The sequence below is a fragment of the Sapajus apella genome, unplaced genomic scaffold (genome assembly GCF_009761245.1).
Source record: "Sapajus apella isolate SASKATOON/1434 unplaced genomic scaffold, GSC_monkey_1.0 scaffold29, whole genome shotgun sequence".
Taxonomy (NCBI): domain Eukaryota; kingdom Metazoa; phylum Chordata; class Mammalia; order Primates; family Cebidae; genus Sapajus; species Sapajus apella.
The window spans coordinates 21693341-21716826 of NW_022436969.1; the positions used below are offsets into that span (position 1 = coordinate 21693341).

The 23486-nt window shown below is 41.2% G+C and overlaps 1 protein-coding gene across 3 annotated transcripts in view; it reads right to left on the reverse strand.

The window, feature by feature from the left end:
• The window catches only part of PIEZO2 (piezo type mechanosensitive ion channel component 2), a 447097-nt gene that overhangs the window by 200329 nt on the left and 223282 nt on the right, over window positions 1-23486 (reverse strand). For all 3 annotated transcript variants that reach the window (XM_032293399.1, XM_032293398.1, XM_032293400.1), the window contains exon 4: window positions 20575-20617. In XM_032293399.1, coding sequence (XP_032149290.1) covers window positions 20575-20617 — 43 coding nt within the window. The remainder of the gene's footprint in view (window positions 1-20574; window positions 20618-23486) is intronic.

Genomic DNA, 23486 nt, shown 5'->3' on the forward strand with positions numbered 1-23486 from the left:
AAGACATCTACCTGAGTGTGACCTGGAAGGTACAAGTGAAGCAGGACAACCATTTCTGAAGGTCTTCACACAGTGGATGCAATGACAGACTAATAAAGAGGTGTCAGGTAGGTTCTCTCAACCTCATTCTCCTCCTGAGAGCTGCCCATGGGACAATAGCATCCAGGTCCACTGCCAGATGCTTGACTGCCACCCCATGGCTGTGGTAGCCACAGAAGAAAGTGCTCCCAAGGACCTTTCCAGGGCTCCCCATTGGAGTCCTACTTCCACTTCTGACGTCTCAGCTTGACTGGTTAACCTCCATGCCTCTGTCTTTCCTCTTGGACCTTGGCTTCCCCAGCACTGTCCATAATTGTGCACGTCCATAACTGTGCACAGTCTAATTCCTGAGACAAATTCTTTATCCCATAACAGAGCAAATTTGCTCCCCCACCAAACTCCAACTGACGAGCTCCTACTGTGATGCTTTAATGGGCTTGCAAAGCTCTTACAAATTATTGCAAAAGGAAAGCCAGTAAAATCTTCTCTGTCTAAACTATAGCCCACACAGTGGAGGCCATTGATTTACTCCTATGTAGTAAAGACAGTCTCAAGCTCTCCTTTTGCTTGAACTGAAGTGTGAGGATTATGAATGTAATCCACAGTACACATTCTAAGGCAGACCAGCCCTCATCTGTTAATGTGGCTGAGTCTGCATGTGCCATGACATATAGCATTTACCATTTTTTCAGGGAACAGCTCAGAGTAAGCAACTATAACAGGAATGTATTAGTCCGTTCTCATGCTGCTAATAAAGACATATCCAAGACTGGATTATTTATTAAAAAAAAAAAAGAGGTTTAATTCACTCACAGTTCAGCATGGCTAGGAAGGCCTCAGGAAACTTACAATCATGGCAGAAGGAGAAGAAACATGTCCTTCTTCACAGGGAGGCAGCAAGAGAAGTGCAGAGTGAAGTAGGGAAAAAGCCCTTATAAAACCATCAGATCTCATGAGAACTCACTCACTATCATGACAACAGCATAAAGGAAACAGCTCCTATGATTCAATTACCTCCCACCAGGTTCCTCCCAAAACACATGGCGATTATAGGAACGACAGTCCAAGATGAGATCTGGGTGGTGACACAGCCAAATGATGTCAAGGAGTAAACTTCTAATCTGCTTTGTGCTTACCATCTCTCCTGCTGAGCATTGCTCTTTAGCTCCTCGTTTTTTCCAAATGCAGGTCATGACTAATTGGTTTATTATAAAATAAACTTAGTGGGAATCAACCAGCATTTTCTTTTTTTCTGTAATATACTAGAACAAAAAGGAACAAAATATATATCAAACCTCCTTGCATGTGATAAGAGTAACTATTTTTTTTTTCCTTGGAAACTTTGAAATTATATGTTGTACTAGATCACAACAGAAAGTGCATTGCTGGCCGGATGTGGTGGCTGACACCAGTAATCACAACACATTGGGAGGATGAGGCAGGAGGATCACTTAAGACCAGGATTTCGAGTGCAGCCTGGCCAATATAGTGAAACTCTGTCTCTACTAAAAATACAAATATTAGCCAGGTGTGGTTGTACATGCCTGTAATCCCAGCTACTTGGTAGAATGAAGCAGGAGAATTGCTTGAACCTGGGAGACAGGTTGCAGTGAGCAAGATTGTACCACTGTACTCCAGCCTGGGAGACAGAGTGAGGCTCTGTCTCAAAAAAAAGAAGAGAAGAAAATGAAATAAAAAAGTGCATTGCTTACTGTGGTAACAGTAAAAAGTTTGAAAACTATTATCTGGCCAAACTCTGTTACATCAAACAGGTAAGGCAGTTGTGTAGGGAACACGTAAAGACAATACAAATCCTCTTTCTAAATCTCTTGGAGCCGATGCACTTCAAAATTCATCCTTTTCTAGAATTCAGAAAGACATATGTTACGTACATGATGTGCCACTTGATGCAGACACTAGGCTTGGCCCTGTTCAAACACACACGAGGACAATTAACACTCACGGGAATAGTCCCTCTTCAGCTATCAGATGACTTCAGGTCTGGTTTTGCCATCACAAAACTAGGCTAACTTGTTGTTTTCAGAGCATTGCAATTTTGAGATTGCTGGCAAAAGATCTCAAAGGCTGTACTCAAATCTATTATAACAAGCTAAAAGTAGTTAGCTATAAAACAATTCAAATTTCTCAGAAATAAGATAGTAATCAAATGAGTGACAGGTATCTCTGAAATTTTAACTATCAAAAGGTAAAACTTCTGTTACGCAAATAAAACAACTGAAAATATAAATTTGTAAAGCACAAACAATAGAGTGGTAGTCATACTACAAATAGAGTCACCCAAGAATATCTTTAAATAGGTTTCCTCATGCAGTTCAGATGTGCTTTAATTTTCAGAAATGTATTCGGTACACATTTAGGATAATGCAGGATTGACTGATAGGCACTCAGACTGAAGGTAGAACAGTCAATAAAAAGACTCCTGGAGTGAAAGAAAAATATGATGTCCACACAAACACCTGGCTGCAAACATTCATAGCGGCTTTTTTCATAATTGTCCCAAATGGAAACAACCCAATTATTGACCAACCAATCAGTAGATAACTGGCATATCTATATAATGGAATACTGTTAGCAATAAAAGGGAATTATCACACTGTATCCCATAAATATGTACAATCATAATGTGTTAAATATAAATAAAAATTAATTAATTAAACAGGAATCATTTATGAATACTTAAGACTCTATGGATAAATCTAAAAGGTATATGCTATGTGAAAGAAGCCAGGCACAAAAAATTATAGCCTCCATGATTCCGTTCACATGACAAGCTAAAAAAGGTAAAGCCAGAGGAAGAAAAATCAAATCAGTGGTTGCCAGGGACTGGGAAAAAAGGTGGGAGGTTGACTACAGAGGACAGGAGAATCTTTTTGGGGATAATGAAGATATTACACAGCTTGACTGTAGTGGTGGTTACGTGATTGTGTATATTGTCAAACTCACAGAACTGCTCACCTAAAATGGGTGGAATTTTAGTGAGTGTAAACTGCCTTTCAGTGAACCAGAGAGACAGAGAGAGAGAAAGATGGGGAGAGGGGTGGGAGTGAGGGAAGTACAGAAGTAATTTAGCATGAAACAATAAAGACCACAAGTGTGGTAAGTAGGAATAGAGAGGAAAAGCAAAATCTGAGAAAACGTAAAAATGTGAATGAAGAAACCAACACCAAAATCTAACAAATACTTCCTATGAATGAAACATTTTAAACAATCTACATCTGTAAATAGCTGTTGAAAATAGCAGAAACTGTACTAAATGGAGGGCATTGTTTTATGACATCTCAACATTCAGAAAGAAATATGGTCAGTAAAGGTCCTTGAGCCCTTCACTGCAGTATTTCAACAGAACCGCTTCAGTGGTTTCTCCCTGGGGATTTCCCTAATAGAAAATTTATGGCCAGGATAAAATTAACAATGCTGGATTCAGAGGAAACTGTTTCTATTGCGAATCCCTTTGCTTAAAATTCTGGGAAATTATGTTTTAGTAGTTCAAGACCTATTACAAAATCTCTGATTTATGGAATTATGGCTAGGTTAATGAGATGTTCTCCTAAACAAAGATTTGTTATTGTTATAAATTTAAAATAAAATAAAATAAACACTCCCAGAGTAAGCTGTGGCCATTGAGATTTGTATGCCTACACATTTGAACAGTACACATTTCTATCTCATTTGCAAGATGCAAGCCTTCTGCTCCAGCCAGGTCAGATTCCTCAGTGATTCTCAGGCAGGTCACACCCACCCCACCCTCACTGCTGTCCCTGACCTTTATAGACTCTTCCCTTCCCTGTGCAAATACTGACCCCTCTTTGATTCACCATGATGAATCCAGCTTTCCATAGTAATTATCTCCCTTCCAGTCCAGATGCATGGGTCTCTCTGCATGGGTTCCTTGATAATTAAAGTAAATGCTGTCCATAACAACAGTGAGCTTTGCGGCATCTATTTCAGATGGGTAAGCAGTTCAGGATGAGACCATTTCTTCTTCTTACCTACTTTGTCATTCATGCTCATCTCCATGTTGAGTATAAGGTACTTTTTTAACAAATATCTTTTAATTGAATGGTATAAGAAATCACCATTTATTATAGTTGATAAATTTGGTAGGACCAAATGTTCAGTAACAGCTGTTTATACTGTAATGAATCTCCCCTTTAGCATACAATTTCACAAGCATGTGCTGTATATTCTTTGGGCATCTACTAAATGCTAGGCACTGTGATGTCCTTACAGCTTCCTCCTGATACCCAGGTGTTTTTGTTAGCTAGTCAGGCATGAGTGAGGCAGGAGAGGGTTAACCCCGACCAGGAAAGTCAGGTGAGCATCAGGTGATGGTCAGGTGGTTGTTAACTGTCTCTTCAAAATAATAATTGTTCGCAGCCAACCCCAGGTTTGGGCCATCTCCCTATAGAGAGGAAAACACCCGAAACTGGTGATCAGCAGCTTCCTGAGAAAATCCCAGGAGTTGAGTAAATGGGCTCAAGCATGTACATTAAAAGGCAAAATAGGCCGGGAGCGGTGGCTCACGCCTGTAATCCCAGCACTTTGGGAGGCGAAGGCAGGTGGATCACCTGAGATCAAGAGTTGAGACCAGCCTGTCCAACATGGCGAAACCCCATCTCTACTAAAAATACAAAAAAATAAGCCAGACTTGGTGGCTGATGCCTGTAATCCCAGCTACTCAGGAGGCTGAGGCAGGAGAATCGCTTGAACCTGGGAGACAGAGGTTGCAGTGGTCGAGATTGCGCCATTGCAGTCCAGCCTGGGCGACAGAGAGAGACTCCGTCTCAGAGGCAAAATGGCGGAGTATGACCTTCCAGGGACATTCCGCAGGGAAAGGGAAGCACGCCTCAAGTGATCACGCAAACAACTCCAGCACACACTGTGCATACTCCCTTCCCAAGTGCTGGCAGGCCACCGTGCATGTGGGCAGCCCACCCCAAGGGAAGAAGAATCAGGGGAGAAGGGATGCAACACTCTGGAAGTATGCCAATGTATAAAACCCCAAGTCAGAAGGTCAAACCGCACACTTGTCCTCCAAGATGCTCACTTGGCCCTCTTCGAAGGGTAATTTACTTTCTTTTCATTCTTGCTCTAAAGCTTTTTAATAAACGTTCACTCTTGCTCTAAAACTTGCTTTGGCCTCTTTTTCTGCCTTGTGCCCCTCAGTCAAATTCTTTCATCGGAGGAGGCAAGAATTTAAGTTGCTGCAGACCAGTATAGATTCGCTGCCAGTAACTCAGATATCTGCCACCACTAACATCTTGTTGTTAGAAGTCTGCAGATTCCACAACCCCACGTTCTCTTTCCTGAGAAGAGAGTCTGTAATGGAGAAGAATACTCCCGAGCTTCTGCGTGGTCATTCCTCCCCCTGAAGCTGCGATGGGCTGTTGTTTGCCCAGAAACACGTGTCCTCCAGGCACTTAGGTGCCACTGGCTTCTGACTCCCTCTGGCTTGGTTGGTAGTAAGTCAATGGCCTGATGGTCAGGAGTGGTGGCTCATGCCTGTAATTCCAGCACTTTGGGAGTCCAACACGGTAGGATCATTTGAGGTCAGGAGTTCGAGACCAGCCTGGCCACATAGTGAAATGCTGCTTCTACTAAAAATACAAAAATAAGCTGGATATGGTGGCGCACACCTGTAGTCCCAGCTACTCAGGAGGCTGAGGCAGGAAGTTGCAGTGAGACGAGATTGCACCATTGCACTCCAGCCTGGACAATAGAGCAGACACCATCTCAAAAAAAAATAAAGAAAGTCAAAAAATAAAGTAAATGGCCTCATGAGGTTGCTCAGTGACCACATCAGAGCTGCTAGCTGGAACGGAGTGCCGGGGAGTGGTGCCGTTTGTTGGGTACCTGTGCAGCAGCAGTGCCATGTGGGGTTGGTGATTGTAGGGGTGCCTCACTCAAGATTTGCGTCAAGACTGAACCTCAGTGTAACTCCCGGGAAATGGGCACACTCTCTCAGATCCACACATTTCATCCCTACCCTACGAACCACCAGCAACAGGTGAAATGGGTGCTGATGTTGCTTGTTTCTGTCTCTGCCTAAAAGTAACTCAGGTGGTGGCTGACACCTGTAATCCCAGCACTTTGGGAGGCCGAGGTGGGTGTAACACCTAAGGTCAGGAGTTTGAGACCAGCCTGGCAAACATGGTGAAACCCTGTCTCTACTGAAAATACAAAAAATTAGCCGGGTGTGGTGGTGCACACTTGTCATCCCAGTTATGTGGGAGGCTCAGGCAGGAGAATCACTTGAACCCAGGAGGCAGAGGTTGCAGTGAGCTGAGATCGTGCCATTGCACTCCAGCCTTCGCAAAAAGAGCAAAACTTCCTCTCAAAAAAAGAAAAGTAACTCAGGGCAATGTGCAGATGACTCTGAACACATACTAGCTTTCCTGGGGAACGGGGAGCAAACCTTAACCCTTCAGATCATGGGTCCTAGTTATAGTGAATAACTCAAAAAGGGCAGCCTTCATATTACCTGCACTATTTTTCTTCAAAAAATTAAACTTCTGTTTGCTGGGAGGTTCTGGTGACCATCTGACAATGTGGAGTGAAGCCTGAGCATTGAGTTTCAGATTTCTAAGGACAGGTGTCTTCTTATCCTCCCTGTATTGCAGTCTCTATCCATTAGTGTTCTAATACAAAAACACCAGCAAATTCTCTGAAATTACACTCAGTCCAATATGGAATTTGATTATCTGTGTGGGTTTCTAAATAAATATATTTAACTGGTCAGAGTAGAGTGCAGAGAAGTTTTCAAACCCAAACATGTCTCATGATGGCTGAGTGAAAACAATTTCCTCTCTGTTTATGGCAAGCAGGTCAATAAACAGCATCTGGGAGAAGCCACTGGCAGCCGCCTGTGAGGCCTCCCTGACTTTCTAATTTAATGTGTCTGCCTCCCTGTGCTACTGAGTAGTCAACTGACCAGGGTTTGCCATTTGCCCTCTGAATGACACCATCTCAGGTCTCATGGCTCACAAGTTACAGGATGTTAGTTCACTGCTCCTTGCTGTGGGTGTGGCCCGGCACCACCAGCCTCCACCTCTTGCCTGAGAGGCAGGTTTCTGTTGGTTCGGTTCTGCTCACCACTTACTGTGCCAAAAAGAGCTGGGGGTGAGGTGTGGTATGCAGGATTATTTGCTTCTCTGCCATGGCCTTCCACACAGTCTATGCTGAAAGAAAGTCTCCCAACCACCTCACATAAGGTGAGTCACTCCTACAGCAATAGAGTGAAGCAGTGTCTATCCCCAAATCTTAAGACCACTGAATGAAAAAGTAAAAATGCTAAACATCACTGCCTACTCTGATAGCCACACCATCAATAGGTGTTTGCTACTAGAAAAATATTCATTTTTTTCTTTAGTTTCTGATGACTTAATGATATGGTTTGGCTGTGTCCTCACCCAGGCCTCATCTTGATTTGTAGTTCTCATATTCCCACAGGTTGTAGGAGGGACCTGGTAGGGGATAATTGAATTCTGGGTCTGGTTTCTTCCATATGGTTCTCATGGTAGTGATAAGTCTCAGGAGATCTGATTTTTTTTAATCCTTTTTTGAGACAGAGTCTCACTCTGTTGCCCAGGCTGGAGTGCAGTAGTGCAATCTCAGCTCACTGCAACCCCCGCCTCCCAGATTCAAATGATTTTCCTGCTCAGCCTCCCGAATAGCTGGGATTACAGGTGCCCGACACTACGCCCAGCTAATTTTTTTTTGTATTTTTAGTAGAGTCGAGCTTCATCATGATAACCAGGCTGGTCTCAAATGGCTGACCTCACGTGATCCACTCGCCTCGGCCTCCCAAAGTGCTGAGATTACAGGTATGAGCCACCGCACGCAGCCCAGATCTGATGTTTTCATAAGGGGTTTCCCCTTTCACTTGTCTCTCATTCTCTCCTGCCTGCCACCACCTAAGACATGCCTTTTACCTTGTGCCATGATTGTGAGGCCTCCCCAGCCACGTGCGTCCATTAAACCTCTCTTTCTTTATAAATTACCCAGTCTTGGGTATGTCTTTATCAGCAGCATGAGAACAGACTAATACATTTAAACATTTTTATATGCACATGTATAACTTCTAAAAGTGTACTCTCAAGGTGAAAGGAAAATCCAATCTGTTATCAACAAATTGTAACTATTTAATATATCTCTCCCGAATTAAGGGCAACAAGTCTTTTACGTAATACAATAATTTAAATATTTCTAAAGTACTGTTCCTCTTTTACAGGAAATGATTACTCCATTTTAATAAAATATCCTGCCTTTAAAGACTTTCTCTGTTATAGAATGATATTGAGGTAGGCTGATGCAAACTCCTCAAGTCCTTCTTAGTTACGCAGACGAAAAAATTTGACACAAAATTCTGGATTACAAACTGTCTGTTAAATTCAGTGTAATAAATGTCTATTTTATATCTGCTTTGCATTAGGGCATTGTGCTAAGCGCAAGGTCATGCCACCCTTGCATGGATGCGATCTAAGAGGTAAAGGTTTTACCTAAGAGAAACTCCGTAAATATTTAGACAGAGAGTTTTAGTAAAATAATGTATATAGATGAAATTAGGAGAGAAAGACATCAGAAAGGTTTCAGAAGTGAGCTGATATAAAGAGGTGCCTGGAAGATGACAAGATTCTGACAATAGGGCATGAGGCAAAGTGCATTACAGATAGAAATAGGAGATAGAAAGTGTGGGGTGAAGTCAGACTGAAACCATCAAGAAAGTTAAAATGTTTGCAGAAGGAAGTAGTGAGAGATAATTTGACTGAAAATGTGGGTGGGGACGTCCTGAATATTAGGTTGGGGAGTTAGAAATTAATTCAGTACATAGGTGAAAAATTGGATTATAGCTGTGCTTTAGTAAAAATAATTTTATGTTTCTGTCTAGGATGAATGAGGTAAGGAAATACTGGAATGAGGCTTAAGGTCAGGGGAAGGGCCATTACCGTCCCCCGGAAGGGAAGGTGAACCTATACCTGAGTCAGAGTAGCAGGAAGTTTGTTGAAAGGAGGAGTGAATATCAACCTTTCAGCCCCACAGGAAGGCACTTCTATCAGAGATGCAAATCAGCATGGTACAGGAGCAATGCCAAGGAGTGGGGTAGGGGGCTCAGCGATGCCAAGTTGGGGTTGAAAGAAAAGGATTAAGCAAACATATAAAGGCTGGGAGTCCTGCCTGACCAAAGCTTCCCTGGGCCCCTAAGCAATGAAGGATAAATATTGGAAGCCAAGAAAGGCAGCGGGGCAGAGAATACAACGTGATACTTAGGCAGCTTCACATTCAGCCAATGGGATTGCACCTGACATAATCAGACCCCAGTGGCGTCTGCGGAGACTAGCAAAGGGAAGCACGGGCTCTAGGGTCACAAAGACCTAACTGCCTTGGTTCAGGTGTCCAACCTCTTGGAATCTTCACTGACCTATGGGAATGAAACTACTAAGATATGGAAGTGGTACAATACGGGGACAAGGACAATTTTGTGATTGTTTGCTACTTCAAATATTTTGTATAAACTTAGAAAGGGGTGTGTGTGTAGAGGTAGAACAGGAAAATGAAGAACCAGGAAGAAACTATTTCCACTTTATCTAGGATAATGTAGTTCTAAAGATCTGGATGGAAAATTCAAACACTTCCTATGAAATCCACCTAACAGAAGCTGTCACTTTTTCTGAGCAATAATGTCTTTGTCTTCAGTAAGGTGCTTCACTGGCTGAGCTTTCTCAGCATAAAATACCTATGGAAAAGGCATTTTATGGTGGTTAGAGATATGAGAGAGCTAATTTCAGACTTGCAAGTAGGATGCAGTACAAATAAGAAATATGAACCTTCTCTTGTAGGTGCCTGTTAGCACAATTCCCCGAAATAGTCTATTTTATACGCTCAACACCCAAGTTTTACCTCCATATCAAACAGCATGAATTTCCTGTCTACTGTTCAACATGCTGTCTACGCTAAGACTTAAAATTTTTCAGTGATATATAGTTCATCTGTTCATGCCCTCATGAAACATACAATGTTCATGCTAACACCCCTAGCTTTTGTAGAGCAAGGTGCCAAGGTAATCACCTGGAATTCAGATTTTTAGTTCAAGAATGCACTGTTTTCTGTAGGATCTCATTGACTCAAACTCAGAGGGTGTTTATATTACTCATAATGATCTGATTTATGAAGATGGAGATTACAAATCAGAGAATTTTTTCTTCCAGTCATGTTTCAAAAGAAAGAGAAGTTTTGGTGAATGATTGTATATTTTTTTCTAGAAGAAAAATAGATATTTTCATTAAAAACTTATTAAATTGTGTCATTATGCTTGAATAAAGGAAGGTTACGCTAATTAGTTTCTATGTTGGAAGTCCTAGGTAAAGCTCTCAACAACCTAAAAATATAAATCACCTACTTTTGTTACACAGACACACACACACACACACACACACACACACACACACAAATGCACACATACACATTTACATATATTAATTTTTGGCTTTTAATCTGTGTTTCAAATACACACAAACAAGATATCTTGGCAGAGCCGGGCAAAATCACATTTGATCAATTGCATAGGGAAAGTTTAGTTACAAAGATTACATGGTATGTAAAAGCTTCTTTCCTAAGAGCTAACTTTTCTCGTTGTGTGGGAGTTACAGACATGTAAGTGTTTATAGCAAGATTGAAAGAGACCTCTGTCTACTATCTTATGATGAAATGCAGCTATCTCATGTCAATGGGTTTGAACAAAATCTAAGTCAGAATTCTGGTTAAGTTAGAGGCATGTCTGTCAGTCAGTACTTTACCCTGATTAAAGATTAACCATTCAGTTTGTCTTTGTCTTGGCATGTCAGTTTTCTCTTTCGGTGCCTAAGGTGACCATGGTGACCACTAGTCACCATGTCCTTGCAAACCTTTGATGTTTCCATTCTGGTACCAAACATCAACCACACACACACTGGGCTGGAGAAAGGAAAATTACCCTGGCAAACTCTCATCCAGAATGGAAAATAGAGACAGGTATGCTCCTACTTCTGCCTCCACACATGGGCAGTATCTCTCCTCCCTAACCACAGCCTTCATTTTTGCCTAAAATCCTTTTAATCCAGTGACCCAGTCAGCCACTAGCAAAGATTCAGAGTTCCCTGGACCCATGCTTATTATATTATAGAAAAGAACATTAGCATTTAGTACTATGCTCAATTCTTTATGTAACAATGTTTTTCAAATGAAAGAAAATAAGAGAAAAATGATTTATTAAAAACAAACACATTTCGTTAGTGCCAGAGAATATTTTAGTATGTTCACACTACTCTTATCTGAAAGAACCGAATTCTGTGACTTTAATAAAAGCTCAGCAAATGCCAAAGGATGGTGGTGGGCTGAGGAAGAATCCATCTCATCTGAGCCTCTGGTGTTTTCCAAGTTTGCCTCATTGTGTCAAGGCAAAAGGGCTCCAGGGGTTTGCTTTATTTTGTATAAGGAATATAGCATAGAATTACTGCAAATATTTCCACCATGAGGGGCCCTTCTCTGAGCCTCGGAATTTTCTCTCTGGGCTTCCTAATGGTTGATACCAGGATTCTGGCCTGTGTCTGAGCTGTTAACAGGGTGTGAAGCAGGGAAGGTAAATCACCTACTTCTATACACACACACACACACACACACACACACACACACACAAACATGCACACACACAGTGCAGGGGGCACTAAGAATAAGGGACAATAGAGTTATTTCTGAAAACTGTGACCTAAAGCAAGAAGGCAGGTTGGATGTGGTGTTCAGAGTTCACATCTGCTGTTTTCTTATTCCGAGTTGGGTGGTCACAGGGTGGGGTGCTCTGAGTTTTGGTTTCCATGTCCATAAACTAGTGTGATGCCAACAGTCACTTTAGAGCATTGTGGAATTTAATAAAAATGATGAATACATAATATGGCCTAGAGTGCTCACTAGAATATTGTTACTATTATTATTGATATTATTCGTATTAAATGAGAGCAAAATGAATTAATTACAACTCCATCTCATTGAATCTATCAAATACAAAGTCGGATCTGGATTTTGACTATCTTCACAAAAATCACATTTCCAGCTCTTCTGCTTAATTTCTCTATGTCTCAGTGTCATCGTATGCAAAAGAAGGGAGAGGCACTCTCTAGCTTAGGGGTCCCAACCCCTGGGCCTTGGACTGTTACTGGTTCTGGTCCATAACCTGTTAGGAATCAAGCCACATAGCATGAGGTGAGTGGCAGGCGGGCTCCACCTCCTGTCAGATCAGCAGCAGTATTAGATTCTCATGGGAGTGAGAACCCTATTGTGAACTGCCTGTGCCAGGGATTTAGGTTGTATGCTCCTTATTGAGAATCTAATGCCTGATGATCTGAAGTGGAACAGCTTTCCTGAAACCATCCCTACTCCCACCCCCGTCTGTGGAAAAACTGTCTTCCACAAAACCAGTCCCTGGTGCCAAAAAGGTTGGGAACCACTGCTCTAGGGTGTCTGGAGCGCTCAAATTGCATAATGCTGTGACCGAAGTTTAACTCATTGCTCATCTGCTTCCAGGGAATTGATAGAGGGCATGAATGAACATTTGTAGATTTTGTCATCTGAGAAAGAAATACACCGATATCTGCATCTAAAACATGATTTTAAACTGAGATAGATGGACAGCGAGTTTCTGAGGTTCTCTGAATTCCCTGACACTGAATGCAAAATTTTCTCTTTATTTGCCCATGGTTTTCATCAGATTCTCTAGGGATGTGCGACATGACACCCCTCCTCCCAAAACTGTATGAGCCAAGGACTTATGAAGGTGTATAACTGGTGATTAAAGTAATAGTATAAATAATATTAGTGTCATTTTGTACCTTAATAGAATAAATCCAAGCCAAAGATAAAACTAGAATCCAAGTTGTTTAGTTTCATATCAGTTAAGAGAGTTTACCACTGATACCATAGTTCAGGTTTTCCAAAGTGCAGATCCTGAATGGAGGGCTGGGGTGCAGGTGGTTTATTTGGGAAGTCCTCCTGGAAAATTCGAAAGAAAGGGACAGAGAAGAGACAGAAGACAAGAAAGAATGCATTGCTAGTGGGTCGCTATTAGAGAGAGTTTCTAGAAAGCTTCTGCAGAACCCTATGCAATGTGCCTTGAATTGTCCAAGGAATTGAATGGGGAGCTAGAGCATTTGTCCAGTACTTCTGCTGCTCACTGATGGGCAACAGGGATTTTATCCCTAGGCCTTCCAGGCTTCTCTGTGTGTGGATACAGCAAGCTTCCAAGAGACTAGAGAAAAGTGTCAGGCAGGGAAGAGGGACCTGCAAGCATGAGGTGGGGAGACAGTAGCTATAGGGTGGCACTAACCATGGGCTGTGCTCATTCTAGAATCCTTTCTACCCTACGTGCTGACAGCCAATTATTCACCAAGTTGTAACTCTGAATTCTACTTACCTAAAATACATTTGGCATACATCAGCATGTCACACTCAAACTGTCCCTGTCTTGGTTGAGACATTATAATCACTCTCCTAAAAAATTGCAGCAGTTTCCTATCTGAACTCTTGTCTCATCTGGTCCATATTACTGCTCCAGTGACATTCTAAAGCACATCTAAGCTTATCTTCTCTGGGGTTTACACCCTTCAATGGCTCCCCAGTACTAATCAATAAGATTCAGTAAGATTCAAACTTCTTGGCATTGCCTATAAGGTACTTCCCAACGTGGTTTCCACTCCATACCCAGATTTCATGTCTTACCATGTGTGGCTTCACAGTTCATCCCTAATTGTTCAGGTGGATGAATGCCAATGAAGTCATTCTTCAAAGTCCCGCCCAGATGTCCTCTGACCTTAAGCTTTCACAGACATCCCCATTCCTGTCCCCCTTCTATGCAGCCATGCCTCACCTCAAACCCACACATTGACCTACTCCCCTTTCCACTTCTGTAATATATATATCATTAGAATGGCACCTGCTACATAGCACCTGCTCCAACAACATTTTCAAGTTATTGAACTAAATGGTAGCATGTAACTCATTACATTTTATTTTTACACATAAAATAAACACATAAATAAGATATATGTAAACATAAGACATATAAGTGAGATTCATGCTACCATTTAGTTATGTACCTTATGTTTACACATAGAGGAGACATGTATAAACATATAAATGGTATCATCTCTAAGACCAAGACCTTTTCTTCCCATCATCCCTAGCACCCAGCATGTTGTGATAATGTGTGCTCAACAAATCCTCATGGACATGAAGTATTAAAGCCAGCATGGTGGATTATGAATGAATGGAAGGTACAGTCCATAAAACCAAGTTACCTCTTGCTTTTGCCACTCACTAGCTGTGTGGTCTCCAGTAAAATATTTAACTTCTATGGTTTTATTTTGCTTATTTGTAAGATGGGAAAGGTCTACTGTGTGATCATGTTAGTACTTTCTCCTAGTCTCATTTCTTAGGACGATATTCTATATCCCTGTGTGTGATGCGTGGCTTAGAGTGGAACCCTGTGGGAAGAGCATGCTTCTGTGCTCATAGGCCTTGAGCTTGGCATTTGGGAGTAAGCAGAGGTGGTATACTTTACATTGAGCAAGTGCTTCAAGAGCCATGGCCCGGTGTGGCCATGGCATTTCTTCAGCCACAAGAAAGCCATGTACCAAACCAGGGCTCTGTTTTAGCCTGGATCCCAGGACGGAGCAGGCCCTGGAGAAGAGCCACAGTCCATCCACAGCCTCTGCAGCTGACATTTAATACAAGCAAGAAATCACCCTCTGGTCTTGTAAGTCACTGAGATACAGGGTTGTTCGCCCAGCATACTTCAGCAGAATCAGACTCTGGAAGTTGTGGGAATACAATAAATCCTAAAGCAAACTGCAAACACAGAGGCCAGCATAGGATGAGTATTTGATATATTACAGTTCCCTTCCTGTGATGTTTATTTGAAGATTCCAAATATAGCCCATGGGTGGGCAGGAAGCAGAGGCTTAAAAATGTTCAAAGAAGAGAATAAATTAATATTTTGGTCTTAATCTTAAATACTTAAAAAATCATTTTTTCCAGTCGTTTCCCTGATTATAAACTACTTTGACAAAATTTGACAGTATAATTTCAAAATAAGTTGCTAAATTTTTCAGGAATATTTATGCACACACAGTCTGAAAGAATTAAGGAATTTAGAAGCCCATCTTACAGAAATCCAACATAAGAACAGGGCTAATCATTGGATTAACGCAGAGGTTCTGTGTACCTCTCTATGCAAAGAACTGCTGGCTTAGAAACTTACAAGGTTGACCACACTCTCTTCCCTCTACTCTCAGGAGTGAGCTGGCTCCGGCTCCAGTTTGCCTTATCATCCTAGAAGCTGCTGCAACGTAATGACAAAAAGACAGTGGGGCCTTTCTCTCTTGGCTTTTTCCTAAGCCCACTCTTTCATAGGCACCCTCCAATTTCCCTGTTAAGGAGTCATTAATTTATCCCGCAAACATCTGATTAGCTAATATACATCAGGTAGTGCCCAGGGCACCAGGGCATTAAGAGTCTCCTCCTCACATGCTCAAGAATGTGAAAAGAATGATGAGAAGAGGCCGTGCTCCTGAAAGTGAGCCATCAAGACAGGCTTTCTGAGCAATGGTATCTAAAACTTGAGAGGTGGTTAGAAACTTCTGACAACACAGATGCTAGGGAAGGGGCGTGCTGACAGACAGAGCTATGGAAGGCTGCGATCACCCCAAAAGACAGAGCTATACCTTTTGAATTACAATAAAGGAAAAAAACTAGGAATATTTGTTGTTTCATTGCAGCAGGCTATTTTCAGAATGATTTCTATTTTAAAATGTTCTTTGAAGGAGCAAGATATTTCATTCCACTATCCAAGTAGAGCATCAAATAAAATCCCATATAATAATGCTAATCATAAAGTAAACTGAAGCACTGTGCTGATTACAGAGATTGACTGAGAATATCTTCTTTGCTTTTTAATTAAAAATGGGCAAGAGATCAGTTAAATATTGTTATTTTTAAACAGACAGCAATATGATCTCCCAGCAAGCAAAAACTTTTATTTCTGCTGACAAGTTACTATATCCAAGCCTATTTACTTGCTGGCATATTTTTTTCTCAGACAAAAAGTGCAGTCTTGGATAGAGAAAACCATGTTCAGAACTCACTCAGAGATGATTATGATAGATATTATAAGGACTTTCTTTTCTTTCTGTCTTTTTTTCTTGAAAAGGAGTCTTACTCTGTTACGGAGTCTCACTCTGTTACTGAGGCTGGAGTACTGTAAGATGTGGTGACAAATGGCACTTCCAGAGGGAACATTTAAAATCCAGTCTGGAATTGTTCAAGTCCTCTTTCAATGCCTAAGTGAACTTTGAAATTTTATAACTTCAGAATAGGTTGCTACACTTCCTAGAAATATTTGTGCATTATCTGAAAGAATTAAAGAATTTAGAAGCCCACATTTCAGAAAGCCACCATAAGAACAGGGTTAATCACTGAATTAAGAAAGATGGGCCAGGCACAGTGGCTCATACCTATAATCCCAGCATTTTGGCAGGCCGAGGTGGGTGGATCACCTAGGTCAGGAGTTCAAAACTAGCCTGGTCAACATAGCGAAACCCCGTCTCTACTAAAAATATAAAAATTAGCTGGGCATGGTGGCAAGGTCTTGTAATCCCAGCTACTTGGGAGGCTGAGGCAGTAGAATTGCTTGAATCCCGGAAGTAGAGGTTGCAGGGAGCTGAGATTGTCATGCCACTGCACTCAAGCCTGGGCAACAAGAGCTAGACTCTGTCTCAAAAAAAAAAAATGATGTATTTGTCTCAAATGTCATGTTGAGATAAAAGCACCATGAGACTGCAACCCACCAATGACACCCCCCCATGGAGGTGAGCTGCTTCATAGAGTTGTCTATTCTCCTCATCAGATTTTGCAGGAGTGAGAAAGAAAGATTTGTTGTATTAAGCCACCAAGAATTCGGGCCATTTTAGCTCCAAAGCTTTTTGGTTTCAAAGCCACCCTCACTGATTACACATGATTAGCACAGGCAGGGTGTCCATAAATTTACAAAACCATGCCCGCCCACCTGGCATCACTCTATCCTAGACTAATAAATGACTGTGATTTGGAAATATTTATAATTGTAAGCTTAGAAAATCTGCACAGAAAGGTGAGCTGATTGAAACCAAAATATGTTAGGCACAGGTTCTTTTTTCTATAATAAAAAACAATTAAGCCTGCCTTTGTTATGTAGCTGTCAATAATGTGGTACCAGGAGTGGGAGGTGACTGAGAAGATACACAAACCTACATTACAAGATTTCCTTCCTGGATAACAGCACACTTCTGTAATGAAGTCCTAAAATAAGCTAGTAGCCCCACAGAGGGAAAATGTGATAGTTCGTAAGGAGAAAATGACATTTATCATGAGTTCAGCCACATAAACTGTGACTATGTGTATTTATCTTGAGACAATGCATATAATCACATGGTTTCCAGAGATGACTTAACAGCATCTCAGGGGAGGTCCACCACTATCACATCTAGTGTGACTGTAGGGAGGGTAGGCAGGGCAGGTCCTCTAGGTCTTCCTTTCAGTTACATAATGCACAACAGAAAGCGTCTTTGCCTTTTTTATTCTCAGAGAAAAAGTTTTGCAGCTTTAGCTGACTCAGTTACTTCTTTTCCTTTAGATGTGATCCCTTTAAAATAATCTGCTGGCAAGCAGGTTGATGGATGAACCTCAAAGAAGAACATAGTGATGAAAGGATCAATAGCTTTTACAATTGCTTTAAAGAACCAGGTAGCCGTATTTAAGATATAATTGGAATTCCCCTTTAAGAGAAAGAACAGGCTAAACCTGAGACGAAGAAAGACAAGCCATGTATAATGGTACTGCTGACACTTAGTCTTTGCAACTGTAAATGTACAAGAACCCCAAAGATCACTATCTGTCCTATATTTTAAGACACTTGTTGCAATGCACAGAATACTGTCGGCCCTTAAATGAGAAAACATGAGATGACATGGAAAACACAGGGTAACATGTTAAGACACCTGAAGACCAGAATGATCGCCAAAGACCCTCAATGGACACATACTATAAGTACTGAAAAGTAATGGCTGAAACTATAGGCTCAAAACTAAACATACGCAAGAATGCCATGTAGTATAGTGTTAAAAGCTCAGTCTTTGGAACCAGGTAAACCTGGAACTGTTAGGGTGGCTGTGTGGCTATGACTGTATGGGTAGCCTATGTGGTTTCTTCAGGAGTTTTTCCTGGAAGGCAATGACCAAAGTCTACAAGTGGAGGTCAATAAGTGACAGTCAGCACCAAATCCTGCCTGCTGCCTGTCTTTGTAAATAAAGTTTTAGTGAAATACTGCTACACCTACTGTCTATGGCTGCTGGGAGGAAAGTCTGAGCCAAGGGGAAGCAGGGGAAGAGCTTGGGCCATCTAGCTGTACCAGAAACACGAAAACTATAGATGGGCGGGTCTGTGTCAAAAGGACAAGAAGTCAACTCGTTCATGTTCTCAAAGGCTGAATGTGAAATAATTTGAATTTACGTGAAATAATTTGAATTTACGTGAAATAGGGGATTCGAATAACAAACAATGTTGCAAACAGACAAATCCAAAAAGTAAAGTATTCTGTAAGACAACTGATCTGCTTTCTTCAGAAGTCAACGATGTGAAGAAAAACGAAAGGAAGCTGGAGGGGCTCGGGAGGCACTGATCTAAATAAAGAAGCTTAAGGTCGGGGCTTCTATAGCATGCTGGTACAACCAATGCAAAGGACATTTTTGACATGATTAGGAAATGTCAGTATCAACTAGGTATTAAACGATGCTAAAGATTTATTTGTATTAGGTATGATGATGGCACTAAGATTCTGGAAGAAATGGCCCAGATGCATGCTGAGCGATGTAGGGATTAAATGACATAGTATCTGAGATCTTCTTTAAAATGTTTCAGCCAAAAAAAAATTAAATAAAAGTAAGTGTGGCAAAGACTTATTGGGGCTGGGGAGCAGACAAGTGACCTTTTTTTTTGCTATTATCTCTATTTTTGTGTATTTTAAGATGTTTGATAATATGAAGGAAGGATCAAGGGAAAGATGCTTTGGAAAAAGATTTCGCATGGAACTAAAGCTGTGAATATCTTTCCATTCTTTGTTTTAAGTTGGTCTGTGGGATCTGACCATCCAAAATCAACTGCCTGCAAATACCTTAATTATTATGAGCACTTACTGTGATAGCAAACAATGATGGTGCTGATGTGACTGGAAGTGTAGGTAGAGAAATAAATCATCTTTGAATCAATTAACAAATGGCAAAGAAAGTGCTATCACAATGTGTCTGTGATGTGCTATTCACTATTGCTACAGAAGAAATAATGCATTTTCGAGTGTTTTATTATTTCCTTTATGTGCTTTAAGTGCTCAGTCAGCTTGTTCCATACAGAAAAAAATACATTTTCAGTATGATAAAAGGACTTGTCAAAACCTATGTGAATAAAATTAGAGAGTAGAATAAAATTAAAATGACTTTTTTTCTTTTAATAGCTCTATCTACATTCAACATTTGAGATAAGATGTTAAATGCCACTGGTAGAAAACTGTCCAAAATGCTGCCATTCAAGGCCAAGGGCAGGTAGTTTAAAAACTTCATTGACCAACCAGGTGCAGTGGCTCATGCCTGTAATCCCAGCACTTTGGGAGGCAGAGGTGGGTGGATCACCTGAGGTCAGGAGTTCGAGACCAGTCTCAGCAACATAGTGAAACCCCAACTCTACTAAAAATACAAAAATTAGCCGGGTATGGTGGTGGGCACCTGAGATCCCAGCTACTTGGGAGGCTGAGGCAAGACAATTGCTTGAACCCAGGAGGCGGAGGTTGCAGTGAGCCGAGATCATGCCTCTGCACTGCAGCCTGGGTGACAGAGCAAGTCTCTGTCTAAAAAAAAAAAAAAAAGAAACTGCATTGACCCACCAGCACATTTTCTGATGTTATAATGAATCTATTTTTGTTTCTTTTGGGGAGATGCTGGTGTAGAGATGCTTTTAGCTAAGAACAACATCATCTCAGATTTTCACTTAAGGCTAATAAAATCTAACAATTTTAATAGTTGGGAGGACATCAATACAAATATAAACTTTTCTGTACTAAAACTGTAGAACTGATTATGATATATGATATATAAGCTAGGAGACAGTCTACCATTTGCTAGGATTCTCTAATTACATAACTTACCTCGTATACTGTTTTATAGTTCAAGAAGCGTTTTCACATTAATTGCTCCATTCCATCTTTATTTCTACTCTGTGTGCAGGCAAGGCTTTATAAAGTAATGCTCTACAAAGAAACTGAGGCTTAGAGGGCAAAATGATGACTTGATCGAGGTCATACAGTTACCAAAAGGGTTGTGACAGGACTATTGATTTATAATTGATAAATTACTTAGAATAAATTGGGACAAGAGTAACTAAAATGGAGGCATGCTAAACATTGCTTACCTTTCAAAGCCGATCTGCCGAAATGTCTTCTCCCATGTTGAGCCTGTAATGGAAGGGAGAAGCATAATCAGTGCACATCAAGGACTCAGGTAGTTTTGTCCAGCTTTTCTGCACACATGCGAGATATATGGTTTTACGTTTGGGTAGGATCACTGGTTTTTCCTCAAATGCTTTACTCCCCACCCCCAGCCTCAGATGGACTTTATAATAGAGTACAGATAATTTAATAAAAAGTCAGCATTTACAGAAGTTGAGTCCACATAGGGTTTTTTTTGTGTTTTTCTTTCTTTTTTTTTTTTTTTTTGAGACAGAGTCCCGCTTTGTCGCCCAGGCTGGAATGCTGTGGTGTGATCTCAGCTCACTGCAACCTCTGCCTCCCAGGTTCAAGCAATCCTCCTGCCTCAGCCTCCCGAATAGCTGGGATCACAGGTGTCTGCCACCACACCGGCTAATTTTTTGTATTTTTGGTAGAGAGAGGGTTTCATCATGTTGGTCAGGCTGGCTTGAATTCCTGATCTTGTGATCCACCCACCATGGCCTCCCAAAGTGCTGGGATTACAGGCGTGAGCCACCGCACCTGGCTACATAGGGTTTTAAGTGCATATAACCTGCAATGTGGCCAGGCACAGTGGCTCACACTTGTAATCCCAGCATTCTGCGAGGCCAAGGCAGGCAGATCACCTGAGGTTGAGGAGGGAGACCTAGGCATTTGGGGTTCCCTCCCGCTCTGTCATCCACTGTACATCTCAATAAAAGAGAGAGCAGGCTAGGTGGCGCCTCCTGAATCTCCTTCCTGAAAACAACAGGCTAGTCCTTGGGGAAACTCTCCAGAAGGCACTTTTTTTACTTAAAACAAGATCAAACCGAAACCCTTTCATATGTAATTCCTGAAACTGTGAACAGAGACCTTTTTGCATGTGAGTCCTAAAACTATGAACCTAAGATTCTTCCACGTGCAACATCTAAAGTATAAGCTTGGCTGTTAGGCACGTATGTCACCTCGCTCCCAGCTGAAATAAATTCCTTCCTCCTCCTCCTGTATTCAGTGTCTGAGAGATCCTTTCCCACAGCCGCTCCTGCTACAATGTCAGGAGTTCAAGACCAGCCCGGCCAACATGGCAAAACCCCATCTCAACTAAAAACACTAAAATTAGCCAGGCATGGTGGTGGGTGCCTGTAATCCCAGCTCTTGATAGGCTGAGGCAGGAGAATAATTTGAACCTGGGAGACAGAAGTTGCAGTGAGTCAAGATTGTGCCACTGCACTCCACCTGGGTGACAAAAGCAAAACTCCATTTTAAAAAAACAAAACAACAGCAACAACAAAATCTGCAGTGTGACAGAAATCTCCATGCCAACCCCTCTGGTAAAGCAGTAGGCCACTCCAATCATTCTCTAAAAATCTAAGTGTGCCCTGCTGAGAAGAATCTGAGTGGAACTCTTCTGTTAAGCATAAACAGCTATACATTCTGAAATTCAACTTTTAATTTTGTGAGGCAATCCAGAAAGCCAGGTGACACATCACACACCAGGCCTTTATCTTACCAGTGTAGAAGCACAGAATTCATATTTTCTCTCTATTTTTAGCTAAACATGTTAAATCAGAAGAACACAAAAATGCTATTCCAACTGATATCAAGAATGATATATCCACTGCTGGGCGCGGTGGCTCAAGCCTGTAATCCCAGCACTTTGGGAGCCCAAGGCAGATGGATCACGAGGTCAAGAGATCGAGACCATCCTGGTCAACATGGTGAAACCCCGTCTCTACTAAAAATACAAAACATTAGCTGGGCATGGTGGTGCGTGCCTGTAATCCCAGCTACTCAGGAGGTTGAGGCAGGAGAATTGCCTGAACCCAGGAGGTGGAGGTTGCGGTGAGCCGAGATCGCGCCATTGCACTCCAGCCTGGGGAACAAAAAGTTAACCCCTTCTACAAAAAAGACAGCAGATCGGAAGACGGTATAATTAAGAATGGTATATCCAAATCCACAAGAGAGGGACAGCTGGGTATAAAAAAGATGTTATACAAGTTTTCTATGTAATAACTTCCTTAAATCATATGTATATAATAATTTTCTGAGTAACTGACACAAGGAAAAGTGCTAATTTCTAATAAAATTATTTAAATATAAATTAATTAAATATAATTAAATATGAATTAATTAAATTTAAAAAGCATTTTAACAAAAATTCTGCATTACCAAAATTAAGGATTTGTGCCAAACCATGGCATTTTTTTTTTTACATTTTCCTGATGTTTAGTCAATGGTAAACATATTTTGATATCAGTAACTACTGCAGGTAAATACCCACCTAGCCCTAAATTCATAAATTGTGTTGTGGACCAGTTGCTTGATAATCACAGCAAATAGTCACTGATAATTACTGCCTTTCTGTTAGAGTTACTTCTATAAACAAGAAATGATGGGTTCAGCACTGAGTCCGCAGCTAAAAGGCAGCTAAAAAGCTACCTGGCTTCTTTTCCTAAAGTCAAAATAAACTCATACAGTGCTTAGTTTATTTCTTGAGAATTCTGCCTCAAAGGCTTTATCTTCAGATGGCCACTCAGTGTCTCCTCGACATCAGACTTCCTCAAGAGGAGTGGGAGGCTCCAAGGCCAATTCTCTGTCCTTCTCTAAGGACTGAACTAGTCCGAAGAGAGCATGATCATGGTGTTTCACCAGGAGAACTGGGTTCAGACTAGTTGGTCATGATGGAGTGTTTTAAAAAATTTTTATAAATAATTAAGGACTAAATTTCAGATATGGATAACACACACACACACACACACACACACACACACACACACTTAAAGCAGATTCAGGCTTATATTCTGAGATGAGGTCACTCTTCTTTGGCTGAATTCCAATATGCTTTGCTGAGTAGAAGTAAAAAAAAAAAAAAAAAAAA